The 18,478-nt window shown below is 44.3% G+C and overlaps 1 protein-coding gene across 4 annotated transcripts in view; it reads left to right on the top strand.

The window, feature by feature from the left end:
- VPS35L (VPS35 endosomal protein sorting factor like) overlaps positions 1–18,478 on the top strand; it is a 147,605-nt gene that overhangs the window by 48,660 nt on the left and 80,467 nt on the right. For 2 of the 4 annotated variants that reach the window (XM_021931798.2, XM_021931797.2), the window contains exons 10-14: positions 2,781–2,877; positions 3,891–3,938; positions 5,252–5,345; positions 11,336–11,413; positions 11,908–12,030. In XM_021931798.2, coding sequence (XP_021787490.1) covers positions 2,781–2,877; positions 3,891–3,938; positions 5,252–5,345; positions 11,336–11,413; positions 11,908–12,030 — 440 coding nt within the window. Of the gene's footprint in view, positions 1–2,780; positions 2,878–3,890; positions 3,939–5,251; positions 5,346–6,966; positions 7,044–11,335; positions 11,414–11,907; positions 12,031–18,478 lie in introns of those variants that run through there. The other 2 variants (XM_031658415.1, XM_021931799.2) reach the window with 2 other exon arrangements.

The following is an 18,478-nucleotide window of genomic DNA, read 5'->3' as shown; positions in this document are numbered from 1 at the left end:
TAAACCGTGTCGTGTCATGCCATTCCTGTGCTCAGAACCCTTCAGGGGGTTTCCATTATGTTTAGAAAAACTCTCAAACTCCTCACCAAGGCTTTAGCCCTGTGTGAACTGGCTTGTGATGCTGGCTGCACCTCTTTCTGCTCAGCAAATTGGCTTGCTTTTTGTTCTTTGACCATAGTGAGGTTATACCTACCTCAGTGCCTTGCATTTGCTGTTTTCTCTCCCTGGAATGTATTTCTTCCACATCTAAGCATGGCTGGCTCCCTCTCATAATTCAGGGCTCAGCTCAGATACCGCCTCTGTGGGAGCCTTCTCTGACCACTGCATCTAATGAGCCCCTTCCCCTAAATCTCACTCAAGTCACTCTTTATTCCAATACCTAGTTTAGTATCTTTAATAGTGCTGTTAGATATTATCTTATTTGTTTGCCTGCTTATTCTCTTTCCTGTTTGTCATTTGTCTCCCCCCACTGGAATGTAAGTTTCATGAAGATAGGATCTACCTTGTGCACTGTTATCTCCCCAAAGCCTAGAACACCACCTTTAGTTGGCCCTTAAGGCATTTGTGTTGAGCACATGAAGTAAAGGAATATAGTACTTAGTTTACTGTAAGATCTTAAAGTCCTGCATAACAGAATCCTTTTCCTAAATTATTCCTTGAGCTGGAAGGAAAGCCTAAAGAATTCTGTATTGGTGTATACAGATTGTCGTCTAGCTTGCAGTCAATGTGTGTATGCAGGGCAGCCTGCCTTTAGCCTGATTTCCAACTCTTCCAGGCAACCTGAACCAGTTTGTTTTAGCCTTTGCTGAATCTCAGTTCCTTCAACTAGAGAGTGAGAGATTTTATAGATGACCTCAGAGACCTATTTTTGCTTTTGGATTTTAAGCCACAAGATTCAGTCATATGAAGGGAAATTAACACTGCTCCTCCCGGTCCCCAAAGAGAAGATTGACAAATGAATGTAAGAATAACTGCTATCTTTTCCTGTCTGGATCTCTTGAAAGTAGAAAAAAAAAGTTACTTCATGTGTAGAGATCTAGGCCAAAAAGGGGAAAATGGTCATTTCCCATCCTTTTGAAAATGGTAAGCAAATAGTTCTCAAGTGAATGAAGCGTGCCAGCCATCCAAAAATAGACTGAGGATATTGCAATTTCAAAATATCTGCAGTTGTGATTAGTGACTCTTCTCTGCTAGAGAAGTACCTAGAGATTTATCTTTTTTTTGCTGATTCTATAGGAATTTTGATCACCTTCATATACCACCAAGTGACAGAATCAGGGATGAAAATGACTCATTGCAAAACAGGATGAGAGCCAACAAGCTAAGAATCGTTTGCTATATTAAAGTAATTAACTTCTCCCTTTTAATTTATTGATTCATTTTTTAGAGACAAGGTCTTGCTCTATCTTACTCTGTCTCGCTCTGCCCAGGCTGGAGTGCAGTGGCTCGAACGTAGCTCACTGCAGCCTCAAACTGCTGGGCTCTATTGATCCTCCCACCTCAACCTTCCAAGTAGCTAGGACTACAGGTGTGAGCCACAGTGCCTGGCCAGCTTCTCCCTTTTTGAATTAATCCTAAAAGTGTAAAACATCCAGTGGTGGGATGAAGCTCTAATCTTTGCCAAAATAATTTAGAAGAAATCATTTCCATGTGAGAGTTTAACAGTGGCCTTCATGGTGTTAAGTTTTGTGTTTTTTCTTTCATTTCTCCATATTCTCTTCCATTGCTTATGATGTATGTCAAGTCCAGAACTGTGAGAAATAAATTTCTGCTGTTTAGAAATATGTATGTCAAAATCAAGCTTGGGTACCAGTTCCAGAAAACTCAAAATAACAGTAATGAAGGTCAGGGCTGATGGGCCAGCTAGCCCTTGGTACCAACGATCCTCACTTCTGTCTTGCTGCTCTCATGGTCAGTATGGCTGCAGAGGTTCCAGCTTCATGTCTGCATTCCAGTCAGTGAGCAGGAAGAAGGAGTGAGGGAAGGCAAGCCCCTTCCCTTAAAGATCCTTCTTAGAAGTTGCCCTTCTATTTATATATCCTGGGACCAGAACTGACCCACGTGACCACACCTAACTGCAAGGATGGCTCTGTGCCCTGCAGGAAAATGCGAGTTCTTTTATTAAAGAGGAGGACAATAGCTAATGGAGTAAACTGGCAGTTTCACAAGGTGACTCGTCTTGGAGCCAGTCATGAGCCAGCAACATCATTCTGGCTGGTTTCTCACCTCAGGGGCCTTGCTTTACCTTCCTCTGGCCCATTGTGATGTGTAGAGCAAAAGCTTAGATCACATTTCATGTTGCAGTCGCAGTTCCCTAAAGCATCTGGAATTCTCAACAATGTTGTCATAGTTACTGGGAGGTAACCAAGAACCTCTGGATTATATTAGAGGCAGTGGCTAAGAATGTCGGCCGCGATTGCCTGGGTTGAATTCCAGCTCTTACATTTGCTTGCTGTGTGCCTTGGGTGAGTCACTACATTCCTCTGTGCCTTGGACTCTGCATCTGTAAAATAAGATAATAAAAGTACATACCTCAGAGGGTTGCTCTATGGGATCAGGTGAGCTGTCTCTAAAGCACTGTGAACAACACTTGGCACTTAGAAAGCCTGTGTTTGTGGAAACTATTGTTATCATCAGTTGCTTCCTAATAGTGATATTTGGAAAGAAAGACACAGGCGGAGTCACCCCCTTTTCTGCTCCACGGTAATGTGTTCCCATCCGGGGACTCACACAGATCCTGAGATTTAGGAGGGCTGATGGGTCTTGTTTTTATATTACAGATCACTTTTCTCCAGAGAATGCCAATGACACGGCCAAGGAAACATGCCTAAATTGGTTTTTCAAGATTGCCTCCATCAGGGAACTCATCCCAAGATTGTATCCTTTTTCTTTTTTCTTTTTTTGTCTGGTGATTTTCAAGATAGGCTAAAAGCGTTGTACTGTTAATAGAAGCCATGTGATGGGATGCCCTGACATTCTTATTGAAAATTTGGTCCCGTTACGGTCGCTAGCCTGAAAATACATACAGGGCAAGCCACATTGTAGAAACCCTTGGACTCTTGCTCTTTCCAGTTTTTTTGTCTTTTAGTTTGAACACGATGCCATGTGTCAGGCATTTGTTTCCTTGTGGAACATTCCCACCTTAATTCTCTCAATTAAAATGCTTTACATTTGTATTTTCTCTGATTCCAAGAACTTGAAAGAACAGGGTCAAGCTTGGCAGGGCAAATGCCAATACTGAAGAACAGAATTCGACTTATACATAAATTGCATCTTAGTTATCTAAAGTTGTTTCTCTTTTTTGTTTGTTTGAGATGGAGTCTCACTCTGTTGCCCAGGCTGGAGTGCAGTGGCACAATCTCCGCTTACTGTGCAAGCTCTGCCCCCTGGGTTCACACCATTCTCCTGCCTCAGCCTCCCGAGTAGCTGGGACTACAGGCGCCCGCCACCACGCCCAGCTAATTTTTTTTGTATTTTTAGTAGAGACGGGGTTTCACCATGTTAGCAAGGGTGGTCTCAATCTCCTGACCTCGTGATCCGCCTGCCTCTGCCTCCCAAAGTGCTGGGATTACAGGCGTGAGCCACCGCGCCCGGCCTCTAAAGTTCTTTCTTTCCCAATAAAGCATAGAAGTGCTCAAAACCCAGTTTATATTTCAGCATGCAACTATGAGTCAATGTGTAACATTTTCCACAATTTATTTTAGATAAGTATGAAACTTTGAAAACCATATGTAGAAACCATAAGCTACCTTAGTTCGCTGGATTGTTGAGGGCCATCGTGGTCCCTGTGTCCTAAGACCTGCCTACTTCTATTCATGGATAGTTTAGTCTTTTCTCCATAGGGAGTAGACCTTCTGGAAAACGTCTTCCTTAACGGGATGTTCTTGTAGTTACGTGGAGGCATCCATCCTGAAATGTAACAAATTCCTCTCCAAAACGTAAGGCTCTTCGGTAAAATCTAGAACCATAAAATTGTTCAAAATCTCCCGTGTGTACACAGATAGTAATGGCAACGTAATAGTAGCCATTATTCACTGAGTACTTAATGTGTGTTAAGCACCTCTGTGCATTTTCTCGTTGAATCCAAATGAAAACTGAATGAAGTAGAGACACCATCCTAATCCGCATATTAGGGAGAGGAAAACTCAAGCCAGGAGAAGTTGATTGAGGAGGTCATGGAAGATCAGCTCAACTGGATTTGAATCTTGGCTGTACTGGTACTAGCTGTATGGTCTTGAGCAGGTTATTTACAGCCCCAGAACCTCAGGCTTCCTCTCCTGGGAACATGACCCTAAGAAGAGGTCTGAGGGGGTCCTTCGGGTCATACATGCAACAGTGAGAGTCACACCTGGTACATGGTGGTCCCATCCTCCGTGTTGGCTGCTGCTGTTGATCATGATGAAAATGATGACGTCAGAAGCAGAAGCCTTTGCCCTTAGTGGCTTAGGTCCATGCTACTCAATTTATCACAATGTTTTGAGAGTAATTACAGGACACGGGGGACCCAGATCTGCTTTCTGCAGAGCAGGTGAAATGCTGAGTCATGTTAGATAGCTAGATAATAAATTCCTTGAAGCCCAGGAGTGACTGATTCATGCTGCTCCACAGATAGCTCTTCCGATTGGATTTAGAATGTATCTCAAATGTGTTGGATTTGGATCTAGGGATACCTGGAGTAGTTCGGGGAATAACATGGGTACTGAAGAAACAGTTATTTTGCCTCACCAGTTGGAGGAGGATAATGCCTTAGGCAGAGGGAAGACATACGTTGCAGGAGAAATAAATCGTAATTCACATTGTTGGTAGTTGGAGGATGTCAGATGCCAGCCTGAGATTCACGGAAGGAACAAGTTACAGGATAGTAAATCTGTGGCAAACAAAAATAGATGTGGAGAGAAGATCAAGGGGTGCCCAGTCGATGGAAAATAATTGGAGACAAAAACTGTTAAAATTAATAAAATAAATGTGACCTCGATTGGGGGAAAAAATGTGGTTAGCCTCCACCACTGAGCAAACGATAACAATGAAATAAATCATTCAATGAACAAATTGTATCAGAAGAGAAAGACTTGTTACATTGCCTTAGAAAACTGAAACTTTGACCTTGGTTTGTTACTGAAACTTGATTTTTCCTCCCCGCACCACCCCCCTCGCGAATTTAGGAAGTTTTTATTTTATCTTTATTTTAAAAATAAAGGAACAGCGAGTTCTCACGTTGAGTGTAATGCTGGCCTCTTTTTGTCTCTCGCAGGGGAATTTCAGAGTGCCTGCCCCGGTTAACATGCATGATCAGAGGGATCGGAGACCCGCTGGTGTCGGTGTACGCCCGTGCCTACCTGTGCCGGGTAGGTCATGCGAGTCACTACCCTTGACAGCACGGCTGCCGCCTGTCTCCTTGAATGTTCACACAGGGCCCTCCTTCCCCACCACCCCACAAGTCATTGAGAGAAGGACTTTATTAGTGGCTAATTTTAGATCATATCTCTGCCACAGAAAGTAGAACTGCAGGGTTTCTTTTAAGAATTAATTTTAAAGTAGACCAACTTACCATAGCTCTAATTAGGGGATGTTTAAGGTCATCTTCTTACAAATGAACTGGTTTTCAAATTAATTGTTTCTCAGTTCTTGCTGCGAAGGAGGCTCCCAGGGCCCTTTGGCTGACAAGTTGCTTTTCATTGACTTGAAACATGCTCTTCCTTTGTCTTGACTTTGATTGCTTTATTAGTTTTCTGCTTGGCAAGGGAGCGGTGTCCCGCATGACGGCAGGCCTCCGGGTCTGTGTGGCCTGGCTTAGGTGGCTGCTGTGAAAGCAGGTAGAGGGACTGATTAGAAATTACTTGCCCATGCCCTGCTTTAAAGCACCGTGAGGCATCAGCTAAGCCATTAAGTTTTTTGTGTCTGGAAAAACGTAACCTATGAGGTTATGTGGTCTTTCGTTTTTTGAGATGGAGTCTCACTGTGTCGCCCAGGCTGGAGTGCAGTGGCACCATCTCAGCTCATTGCAGCTTCCACCTCCTGGGTTCAAGTGATTCTCCTGTCTCAGCCTCCTGGGTAGCTGAGATTACAGGTGTCTGCCACCACGCCTGGCTAATTTTTGTATTTTTAGTAGAGACGGGGTTTCACCATGTTGGCCAGGCTGGTCTCAAACTCCTGACTTCAAGTGATCTGCCCACGTTGGCCTCCCAAAGGGCTGGGATTACAGGTGTGAGTCACTGCTCCTGGCTGGTGTATGGCCTCTCCATAGTTTTCTTCAGCTCACACTGGGTCTTTGCCTCTGTCAGGACTCCCCTAGCAATGAGAATTTTCCCCATCGTCCCATCAATATTGCACATCCTTAGATCATTGCCCCTGATAAGCCCCAGACTTCCTTGAGGACAAAGTTGCAGTTAGAGCCTCCCGCATGAGTTTGCGACTTATTAAACCAGAAGGTGAGAACATGTAGCCTGTGATTTGCTGCTTCTGCGTGACAGCCAGCAAATGTCGGCAGCCCTGTGGTCTCAAGTGTCACGAAAAACTAAGTCAGTGCCTTCAGAGTGAGGAGTAGATATCCATTAGGAAGGGCACTTTTTTTTTTTTTTTTTTTTTTTTTTTTTGAGACGGAGTCTCGCTCTGCCGCCCAGGCTGGAGTGCAATGGCCGGATCTCAGCTCACTGCAAGCTCCGCCTCCCGGGTTCACGCCATTCTCCTGCCTCAGCCTCCCAAGTAGCTGGGACTACAGGCACCCGCCACCATGCCCGGCTAGTTTTTTTGTATTTTTTAGTAGAGACGGGGTTTCACCATGTTAGCCAGGATGGTCTCGATCTCCTGACCTCGTGATCCACCCGTCTCGGCCTCCCAAAGTGCTGGGATTACAGGCTTGAGCCACCGCGCCCGGCCAGGAAGGGCACTTTTTATAGGTCTGTTTCTTGATACTGAGAATGAAAGAAAAAGCCTTTCATTTAAGGGCACCCTCTTCCCTCTTTGTAGCAGAGGCCAAAGTGTGTATGCATCGCCCACTGCTTGAGACCTGTGGGGGGGGATTTTCCATCCAGAGATACAGGTGTGTTTCCAATATATTAAAGCTTGAATACTCCTCCCAAGTCAGTGTTTGCTGAGGCCCAACTGTGCACAGAACACAATGCCGCATCCTCTGGGAGAGATGCAAAGATACTGTTTGCGTATTTCTCTTTTCTTTTTTTTTTTGAGATGGAGTCTCGCTCTGTTGCCAGGCTGGAGTACAGTGGTGTGATCTCAGCTCACTGCAACCTCTGCCTCCTAGGTTCAAGCAATTCTTTTGCCACAGCCTCCCAAGTAGCTGGGACTCCAGGTGTGCACTACCACGCCCAGCTAATTTTTGTATTTTTAGTAGAGACGGGGTTTCACCATGTTGGCCAGGATGGTCTCAATCTCTTGACCTCATGATCCACCCGCCCCGGCCTCTCAAAGTGCTGGGATTGCAGGCATGAGCCACCACACCTGGCCTTTTGTTGTTGTTGTTGTTGTTGTTGTTGTTGTTTGAGCCAGAGTCTCACTCTGTTGCCCAGGCTGCAGTGCAGTGGTGCAATCTCAGGTCACAGCAACGTCTGCCTCCTGGGTTCAAGCGATTCTCATGTCTCAGCCTCCCAAGTAGCTGGGATCACAGGCACCTGCCACCATGCCCAGCTAATTTTTGTATTTTTAGTAGAGATGGGGTGTCACCATGTTGGCCAGGCTGGTCTTGAACTCCCCACTTCAGGTGATCTGCCTTCCCCGACCTCCCAAACTGCTGGAATTACAGGTGTGAGCCACCACGCCCAGCCTTGTTTATGTATTTCTGCTCTGTTGCCTTTTGCCTTGTAGAACATAGCAAATGTTTTTAACACACGTTGACATCACTTGAATAAGGCCTGATGTCGGAGACCCGGTTATAAAGACTTAGACTCATGCTGTCTTTTATGCAAATAATTTGGTTATTAAAGAGAAATCAGAAAGGAAGTATGTATTTTTTGCAAGCCTGTTCCCTTTTAATGTTTGAAGTCAGGTACATGAGCTAGGGTACACAATCATATTTGTTACATATAAAGTGCCTTTGAATGGCAGATGCAACTTGAAACACAGTGACGATGAGGAGAAGATGCAGAGGACAAAGCAGACCCATCCCAGGAAGATTGGTAGTGGAGTGCCTGGCATCTGCTGAAATCATTTTTGTCAGTCCAGGCAATGCGTTGATTCCCCTGGTTGGGTAGTTTCTAAAAGTCTCTTTAACATTAAAAGAGTAAGAGAGGCCAAGCACAGTGGCTTATGCCTGTAATCCCAGCACTTCGGGAGGCTGAGGCGGGCAGATCACTTGAGGTCAGGAGTTCAAGACCAGCTTGGCCAACATGGCAAAAACCCGTCTCTACTAAAAAATACAAAAATTAGCCAGGCATGGTGGTACACGCCTGTAGTTCCAGCTACTCGGGTGGCTGAGGCACGAGAATCACTTGAACCCAGGAGGCAGAAGTTGCAGTGAGCCAAGATCGCGCCACTGCACTCCAGCCTGGTTGGCAGAGCATGACTGCCTCAAACAAACAAACAAACAAAGAGCCTGTGTGTTAGTAAGATTTCTTTCAGTTGCAAGTGCCAAAAACCCAGTTCATACTACTTTAAGCAAAAGTAGGAACTTACTGGCCAGTGTCTGGAGAGACCAGGGGTAGTGCAGGCACGGCTGGATGCAGGCCCTCAGAGGGTGCCGTCAAGAATCAGCCTCTTCCCGCATCACTCAGCTCTGCTGTCCTCTGAGTTCATTCTGTGACTTGCTTTTTTTATATGATGGCCCATAGTGGCCTCTGGCTTCCATCCTACCACCTTAGGAACCTTTTGGAAAGTGTGTTTTCTCGCCAGTAGATCTAGCCAGCGCCTCAGGGCTGATTCTTGGTGGATTACCTAGGGTTGCTTGTCCACCCCAGTCACGTGGCCATGGGTTGGGGTCTGGGTGCTTACTGACTGGGCCTGGGTCACATGCCCCTGCGTGGAACTCAGGGTGAGGTGGATCCAGCTCCACCACAGACCTCATGGTCTGAGAGGAAGGTTTGATTCCCCAGAGACAAATGTAATTTGCTGATACCAGCAACAGGGGGGATGAATGCTGGGGAGGCCGAAACGGCAGATGGGAATCATGAGCAATACCCTTGCTGCTCTGAGGAGACACGTTTTAGACCCGAGCAGATATCCAAGCTGCTCATTTGGCCCGATGAGAAGAGAAAAACAGAAAACAAAACCTCTGCGTGGGTAGAGCGTGGGGGGAGCTGGAAGCTGTTTATTAGAGGAAGGTATGATTAACTCCTAACTCACAGCCGCTTCAGCTCATCTCCATGGCTCAGCCACCAGGCCAGTCTTTGCTGTCATCTAACAGATAATTATTGTCTTTTCTACAATATGATTAAGTGGAAGGAGAATCAGAACACTGTAGGACTGGATCTGATGTTTCTTGTTAGTGTATATATATACATATTTTAATCTACGTGCTTGTCCTTGGAAACAGCACTTCCTGTACCCAATCACAGAGCTGCTCTTGGAATTTAACACCTGATTGGTTCTCAAATGCCATCTGAAAAACATTATTATTGTTACCCATCATGACCTCTGAGTAATGGAACGTGAATGGAAGAGATCTATCCCCATTTGAAGAAACGGAGATCCAGTCTCGCTCTATTGCCCAGGCTGGAGTGCAGTGGCGCAATATTGCTCACTGCGACTGCCACCTCCCGGGTTCAAGCCATCCTCCTACCTCAACCTCCCAAGTAGCTGGGTCTACAGGCGTGCACTGCCACGCCCGGCTAATTTTTGTGGTTTTTAGTAGAGACAGGGTTTCACCATGTTGGCCAGGCTGGTCTCGAACTCCTAACCTCAAGTGATTGGCCCACCTGTGCCTTCCAAAGTGCTGGGATTGCAAGTGTGAGCTGCTGCAGCCCAGCCTACGAAGTTGTTTTTGTGATTAAGTAGCAATTTGGAAATGAAGCGTTTCTGAGGAAGTCAGTTTAAGAAACGCTGTGATGTTGTGTTTTAAACCTATGAACTCCCCTCCATAGCTCATCCCTCTACTTTTCCATCTAACCCCATTACTGTACCGTATCTATGATTAGTAAATGTCTTCAGCTAGAATTGTTACAGTCTGTTTTGTAACAATGAAGTCAGGACCTAAGGGATTATAGCATTGTTACACTTCATGCTCATCTTACATAAAATTGCATAAAATGTATTAAAATTTGTGTCTACTCTTATCACTGCCTTGCGAAGAATGGATTTGTATAGCTTTTAACTAACCATGTAACAGGGGCAGCACCACATCTGAAATCCAAGCTGACTCATGTACCGTAATCTTTGTGTTTCATCTAATAAGTACAACTACCTGTGTGTTTATCATCTTTTTTAATTGTGTACATAATCTTGAGAGTATATTCCTTTTTAGTTCTGTATTGATTTGTTCTCTTGGTCATCTGTTTAGAAATACATTCAATACCTTTGGGGAAGAGCAAAGATGATTTCTGCAAATGTCACCCTTTTTTATTAAAAATAGCTTCTGTGGTCTTTCTTACAAAAGCAGTACATGTTTATTGAATAAGAAAACAGATAGGCTGGGCGCGGTGGCTCACGCCTGTAATCCCAGCACTTTGGTAGGCTGAGGCGGGCGGATCATCTGAGGTCAGGAGTTCGAGACCAGCCTGGCCAACATGGTGAAACCCCATCTCTACTAAAAATACAAAAATTAGCCGAGTGTAGTGACACATGCCTGTACTCCCTGCTACTTGGGAGGCTGAGGCAGGAGAATTGCTTGAACCCGGGAGGTGGACGTTGCAGTGAGCCAAGAGCGTGCCACTGCACTCCACCCTGGGCAACACAGCGAGACTCCATCTCAAAACAAAACAAAAAACAGATAAGGAAAAAAAAAAAAATTAGGCCGAGCGCTGTGGCTCACACCTGTAACCCCAGTACTTTGGGAGGCCAAGGCGGGCAGATCATGAAGTCAGAAGATCAAAACCATCATGGCCAATATGGTGAAACCCCATCTCTACTAAAAATACAAAAATCAGCCGGGCGTGGTGACACGTGCCTGTAATTCCAGCTACTCAGGAGGCTGAGGCAGGAGAATCCCTTGAATCAGGGGGTCGGTGGTTGCAGTGAGCCGAAATCGTGCCACTACACTCTAGCCTGGCAACAGAGCAAGACTCCATCTCAAAAAAATAAGAATTTTCTGGACTTTTTCTATATCTATAAACATAGGTGTGTATGTGTGTGTGTGTGTGTACACACACACACATATATATATTAATTTCCAAAAATAAAATCATACTATAGTTATTGTTTGCAACCAGTTTTTCCGTTTGTCTGGCTTCAGGTGGGAATGGAAGTGGCCCCACATCTCAAAGAAACCCTAAATAAGAACTTTTTTGACTTCCTCCTTACGTTCAAACAGGTAAGAGAACACTCTCAGAATAGCTAATCGATATAACAGTTCTATGAAAGCAAATTCACAAAACCCAGTTGGTTTTCCAAGTTGAGAATGCCTTAAAGCTCTTTAAATGTGCAGGCCCTGGAAAATTACACTAGCTTCTGTTGTAGACAATTAAAATGTGTTGATTGTACCGAGTAAGCGGAGAAAGTTAATATGCATGTGTTAACAGGAAACGTCTCCAGTCGATCAGCCTTGCTTCTTAGCATCTGCTGGCTCCATTTTTATCAGGTTCCTGCTTTCCACAGCGCTCGTTCCCAAAACAGCTCAGCTTGGTGACATGAGAAACTTTCTGTGTTTTTTTTTGGTTTAAAAAAAAAAAGCAACTGAGAAACCAGGCTATTTCTCTCAGGGCTGTCCACATGCTTACAAGTATGCACAGTCTGTGAGTTGTGTATGCTTTGTTTGTTGTTTGATTTTTCTCCTCCTTTTCTAAGTGTTTGTTTGGTCTCCTGTAGATTCATGGGGATACGGTCCAGAACCAGCTGGTGGTCCAAGGAGTGGAGCTCCCATCATACCTCCCCTTGTACCCGCCTGCCATGGACTGGATCTTCCAGTGCATCTCCTACCATGCCCCCGAGGTAACTGCCAGGTGGCTTCAGTGTGACGCTCACCTCCTGTATGGCAACAGCCCCTGCACACTGTGCCTTTTAATGTTAATGCGACCCTTTCATACCAGCTATAGCAACGTTAGCGCTAGCCAGCCTTTATAGAGGGCTTGTCACGGTGGCTGGTTCTGTGCTAAGTGCTTTTCTGAGACTGTCTCATTTTAACAACTGTGGGAGGAGAATGTGGTGGCTTGAGAGGCCATATACCTAAGTGAGGCCACACAACTGGAAAGCAGTTGGTGGCTGGGTGCAGTGGCTCACATCTGTAATCCCAGCACTTTGCAAGGCCAAGGTTGGGAGGATCACTTGATTTTAGGAGTTTGAGACCAGCCTTGGCAACATAGCAAAACTCCATCTCTACAAAAAATTAGCCAGGCATGGTGATATATGCCTATAATCCCAGCTACTCGGAAGGCTGAGGTGGGAGCACCACCTGAGCCCCAGAGTGTAAGGCTACAGTGAGCTGTGTTTGTATTACTGCACTCCAGCCTGAGTGACAGAGCAAGACACTGTCTCATTAAAAAAGAAAAAAAAGGAAGGTGGTTTGGTGACTTGATACAAACCCACAGAATTGGGCTCCAGGTCCAACAAGCCTTGTTGCCTCTTCACTTACCTTCACGTACCCCTTTTGTGTTTATAATAATCCAATAAAGTCTGTAGAGCAGGTATTTTATGGAAGGAAAATAAAGCTCAGACGCTTAATTTCTTTTGTAAGATTATTTTTCTTTCCTTTTTTTCTTTTTTGCCAGTTGAAGTATTGTCAGGAATTGAAGTGACATCAGAATCATAGCAGACATGTATTTTTTTTCTTTTCCAAAACTGAGAAGCAGTTTTAGTAGAACAACAATTCAAACTGTCATGAAGACTGTGATAGGCCAGGCGCAGTGGCTCATGCCTGTAATCCCAGCACTTTGGGAGGCTGAAGTGGGCAGTTCACTTTAGGCCAGCAGTTCAAGACCAGCCTGGCTAACATGGATATATAGGCGTATATCACCATGCCTGGCTAATTTTTTGTATTTTTTTGTAGAGATGGAGTTTCACTATGTTGCCCAGGCTGGTCTTTTGTAGAGACCCTGTCTCTACAAAAAATACAAAAATTAACTGTGCATGGTGGTTTGTGCCTATAGTCCCAGCTACTCAGGAGGCTGAGGCAGATGATCGCTTGAACCTGGGAAGTGAGCTGAGATCACATCTCTGTACTCCAGCCTGGGTGACAGAGCCAGACTGTCTCAAAAAAAAAAAAAAAAGACTGTGATAGATGAAGCTTCACTTGTCTTTATTTGATAGTTGGAAAGAAAAGAGAGACTACAAAACAGGGACATGTAGAGCAAAGCAAAGTTGAAGGACATCTGCCTTTTCCTAGGTGTTGCCAATACATGTTGAAAGCTGTACAGAAAATTTAAAAAAGGACATGACTTTAATTGAGCAATCCCACTTTTAAGAATCTATCCTGTAAGTTAGACGGTACATAAACATTATAAACACACACAGAGATGCACACACGGTTTGTTCGCAGTAGTGCAAAATTGGAGGCGGGCATCAGAGAGGACTGGTTATGGTATGTGCATTCAGTGGGGTGTTAATGGGGCCATTTAAAATGATGGAGACTCCTGATGATCTGTGCATACTGATGTAACGGTATTCATGGTATATGGCTAAGTGCAAAAAGAAAGTTACGTTGCTGTGTGTGTTGTAAGTGGCAGTGTGGCCTAGTGTTCAGGCGTGGGCTCTGGAGTCGGGGTGCCTGGGTCTGCATCTCAGTTCCGTTACAGCTGTTGTGATAGAGTAGGGAGCAGGTAACTTATTCCTAACCACTCTGAGTCTTCTTTCTTCATCTGTAAAATGGGAGCAATATTAATGATTCCTATTTTCTAGTCTGTTGCAAGGATCGAAGAAGTCACTGTATCTATGGTGCTTAGTGTAGCGCCCCACGTCTTGGTACTTGCAGACATGATTTTTATATCTGTGCAAGAGAGTTGGGAAGGAGAAGTGACAGAATATCACTGGAGTGTGAGATTTGGGGCCATCGTAACTTATTTTTCTTTGCCCGTCTGTTTTTTTCTTTCTTCCTTTGGGACAGAGTCTTGCTTTGTCTCCCAGTCTGGAGTGCACTGGTGCAATCTCGGCTCGCTACAACCTCTGCCTCCCAGGTTCAAGCGATTCTCATGCCTCAGCCTCCTGAGTAGCTGGGACTACAAGCATGCACCACCACACCCAGCTAATTTTTTGTATTTTTAGTGGAGACGCAGTTTCACCTTGTTGATCTCGTGCTGATCTCTAACTCCTGGCCTCAAGTGATCCTCCCCCCTCGGCTTCCCAGAGTGCTGGGATCACAGACACGAGCCACTGCACCCGGCTGCCCATCTCTGTTTTCTAACTTTTCAACAAGTTTGCACTGCTTACGTTTTTACGTTTTGAGATTCTAAATTATGAGGAGAAAAATGGACATCCTGTACTTCAGGTGAATAGTCTTACCATTAAGTAAATTGATTTTAAATCAAGCCACTATAAAGGGAAGATTGTTTGAAATTTTGCTGCTGGTTCTCTATGGTCCTCAGCATGGTTTGAGCAACCACATGCTGTCCCCCACTTCTGGGAAGGGTACCACGAACTTGACCGTTTTCTTGGTATTCCACTGAATGACGGAAACATACAAGCAGGATTGACGTGGTGAAATGAGAACGCTTATTTTTTTTTTTTTCTTATTTTAGTGAAAGGCAAAATCAGATTTAAACACAAAAGGTACATGTCACAAGACAGTCTTCTTTTTATTTTAAGCCCCAGTCATCTCAAAGGATGGCAGAAGCTGGGAATAGAGCTTTCCTGGGAGTAAGCTCTAGGAAATCATTATTGCACTAGAATAAGTGATTAAAAAATTAGGTCACCTGAATAATAATAAACTCTGATTCTTGGGCACACTTAAATAAGGGACATGCAGTGTCTTGTTAAAAAAAAAATAATCATTTTCAAACTGCAGAAGAATTGATGTCAGTATGGAAGGTGGTGTTAAAGGTGCATGTGACAATTTGGTGCCTAAAAGCTCTTTGATAGTGGCCGCTATGAGTCACCTGCAGAGTAGAGCTGTGTGTATCCATTAGAGGCCAAGACTTCAAAATAAGGGATGGTAAAGTTCAGCTGCAGCAGTTGGTAATACGCAGGGCAGGCAGGTGAGAGAGGGAAAGGGATAATACCTTTAGTTGTGAATATCTCATCTACAGAATTTCAAATTGAAGTTGAAATCCAAGGTAAAAAATCAAGGCATGTCTTAGTCCGTTTGGGCTGCCATAATAAGGCGCCATAGGATGTTTAAAATAGAATTGCAGCCTTGGCCTGACTTCTTTTCTCTCTTCCTGTACTTTTGAAGTGCGTAAATAATTATAAATAACCTAATCTGGAGATCACCTTAAAAAATCCAACAGTTGGCCAGGCGTGGTGGCTCACACCTGTAATCCCAGCGCTTTGGGAGGCCGAGACGGGCAGATCACGAGGTCAGGAAATCGAGACCATCCTGACTAACACAGTGAAACCCCGTCTCTACTAAAAATACAAAAAAATTAGCTGGGTGTTGTGGCGGGCACCTGTAGTCCCAGCTACTTGGGAGGCTGAGGCAGGAGAATGGTGTGAACCCAGGAGGTGGAGCTTGCAGTGAGCTGAGATTGCACCACTGCACTCCAGGCTGGGCGACAGAGCAAGACTCTGTCTCAAAAAAAAAAAAAAAAAAAAAATCCAACAGTTAAATATGGCTGTCGTTCTCAAACTCCATATATATTGGTAAAATGGTCTTTGAATTAGACACAAAGACATATTCTTCTTCCCCAGAAAAGTATGCATGTAAAACCTGGTGAAATTGTCTAGTTAGTTGTATTATACCAGTGTCAATTTCCTAGCTTTAATAATGCATTATAGTTATGTAAATAGGAGAAGCTGGGTGGTGGGTACCCAGGACTTCTCTCTACTGTTTTTTTCAATTACTGATGAGTCTGTAGTTAATTCAGAATAAAAAGTCTTTTAAAAATCCTTCAATTGGGACGAATGCTCCATTCTTCATGATACGATTATTATGTATTGCGTGCCTGTATCAAAACATCTCATGTACCCCATAAATATATACACTTACTATGTACCCACAAAAAAATAAAAATTATTGGGAGGCCGAGACGGGCGGATCACGAGGTCAGGAGATCGAGACCATCCTGGCTAACACGGTGAAACCCTGTCTCTACTAAAGATACAAAAAACTAGCCGGGCGAGGTGGCGGGCGCCTGTAGTCCCAGCTACTCGGGAGGCTGAGACAGGAGAATGGTGTAAACCCGGGAGGCGGAGCTTGCAGTGAGCTGAGATCCGGCCACTGCACTCCAGCCTGGGCGACAAAGCGAGACTCCGTCTCAAAAAAAAAAAAAAAAAAATAAAAAAAATAAAAATAAAAATAAAAATAAAAATTAGGCCAGGCATGGTGGCACATGCCTGTAATCCCAGCACTTTGGGATGCCAAGGTGGGCAGATCACTTGAGGTCAGGAGTTCGAGACCAGCCTGGCCAACATGACGAAACCCCGTTTCTACTAAAAATACAAAAATTAGCTGAGTGTGGTGGTGTGTGCACCTGTAATCCCAACTACTTGGGAGGCTGAGACGGGAGTATTACTTGAACCCAGGAGGTAGAGGTTGCAGTGAGCCAAGATCGCACCACTGTACTCCAGCCTGGGTGACAGAGCAAGACTTTGTCTCAAAAAAGAATAAATAAATAAAAATAAATATTTAAAAATTAAATGGAAAACAAAAACATCTGTCAATTAGGGGCAGTTTGAAAAATGATATTATATCCATGGCGTGGATTAAATAGCCATGGATTAAAAGAGTGAGGTAGATTTGTGTAATAACATGGAGAAGAGAGGGCCATCTAGATTCTCCATTAAAAAAGGCCATATTTAAATATCTCCAGCCCAGTATTTGTAAGAGTATCCCATTGTGTAAAAACAAAACTAGGCTTTTGTAATAATATATATCCATAAGGCATAGGCAGAGTTCTAAATAAGCACATCAAAGTCCTAGATAAACACCAAAGTGTTGACAGTGGTGATTTCTAGGACGTGGAAGTTGGGAAGGGGGGACACTCACATCTTTCTTGATGCATGTCGATGTTGTTGGAACTTTTGTCTATAAAGCATTTCTTATTTTTACGATTTTTAGGGAAACAATGAAATGTTACATAAATAAGTGCCATGCAGGGCCAACAGCAACAATAACAAAAGCCTAAAACACAAACCAGCACACCAAGCAAATGCCTGCCTTGTGAATCTTCTGAATCTTCAAGTTCTGGTGTGTGTGAAAATGAAAGAAATATGCTGAGCTGCTTTTTCAGTGGTTGATCCCAGCCAAAGGGCTTGTTTCAATCCCAGTCTGCTTTGAGCTATTGTTCATCGTGTTCTCGCCAAAGATAATCAATTCTGTCACTTCTTAGAGGGGAAAAAATCAGTAACCTCCAGCAGACCTGCCCAGGGATCTATAACGTTTGGCTCTCTGGACATTTACATGTATTCCTAAGTTCCTTTATGACAACAGAGCCTTTGGTTTTTTAAAGTTATATTCTTGGATGCATTTTTAGTGCATTCATCTTTTGTGAGAGAGGGAACTTTTTAGCATTTATCTTGTCTTAATGGTAAGAATCTTTTGTTACCTTTTAACTAGGGCATTTGCCCTAGTTAATCTTTCCAGAATTGGTGGGCCAGGAGGTCTCATTTATGTGTGTGTGTGTGTGTGTGCACGTGCATGTATATGAGATAGAGTAAACCTCATGAAGGCATGGGTTTCTGGCTGTTTTCCTCCCATCTCACCCTCAGTGTCTGGAACAATGGCCACTGTAGTCATCCTTTGGAATACTTGGGGGATTGATTCTGGGATCTCCATGTATACCTTTTTTTTAAATTTTTGAGACAGAGTCTTGCTGTGTCGCCCATGCTGGAGTACAATGGCCCGACTCCACTCACGGCAACCTCTGCCTCCTGGGTTCAAGCGATTCTCCTGCCTCAGCCTCCCAAGTAGCTGGGACTACAGCCACACCACCACGCCCAGCTAATTTTTGTATTTTTAGTAGAGACAAGGTCCCATCATCTTGGCCAGGCTGGTCTCTAAATCCTTACCTCACATGATCCACCCGCCTCAGCCTCCCAAAGTGCTGGGATTACAGGTGTGAGCCACTGTGCCCAGCCTCCACGTCTATCAAAATCCACGCATACTCAAGTCTCACAGTCTCACAGTTGGCCCTATGGAACCCACGTATACTTGAGTTTGGCATCTCACAAATACTGTATCTCACAATCAGCATATGGTTGAAAAAAATCCGTGTATAAGTGGACCCGCACAACTCAAAACCATGTTATTCAAGGGTCAACTGTATACTCAAGTTGCTTGTTAGGTAGGCGT

Source organism: Papio anubis, chromosome 18 (genome assembly GCF_008728515.1).
Source record: "Papio anubis isolate 15944 chromosome 18, Panubis1.0, whole genome shotgun sequence".
Taxonomy (NCBI): domain Eukaryota; kingdom Metazoa; phylum Chordata; class Mammalia; order Primates; family Cercopithecidae; genus Papio; species Papio anubis.
The sequence above is the reverse complement of the archived record's forward strand: the minus strand, read 5'-3'. Positions and strand labels throughout refer to the sequence as shown.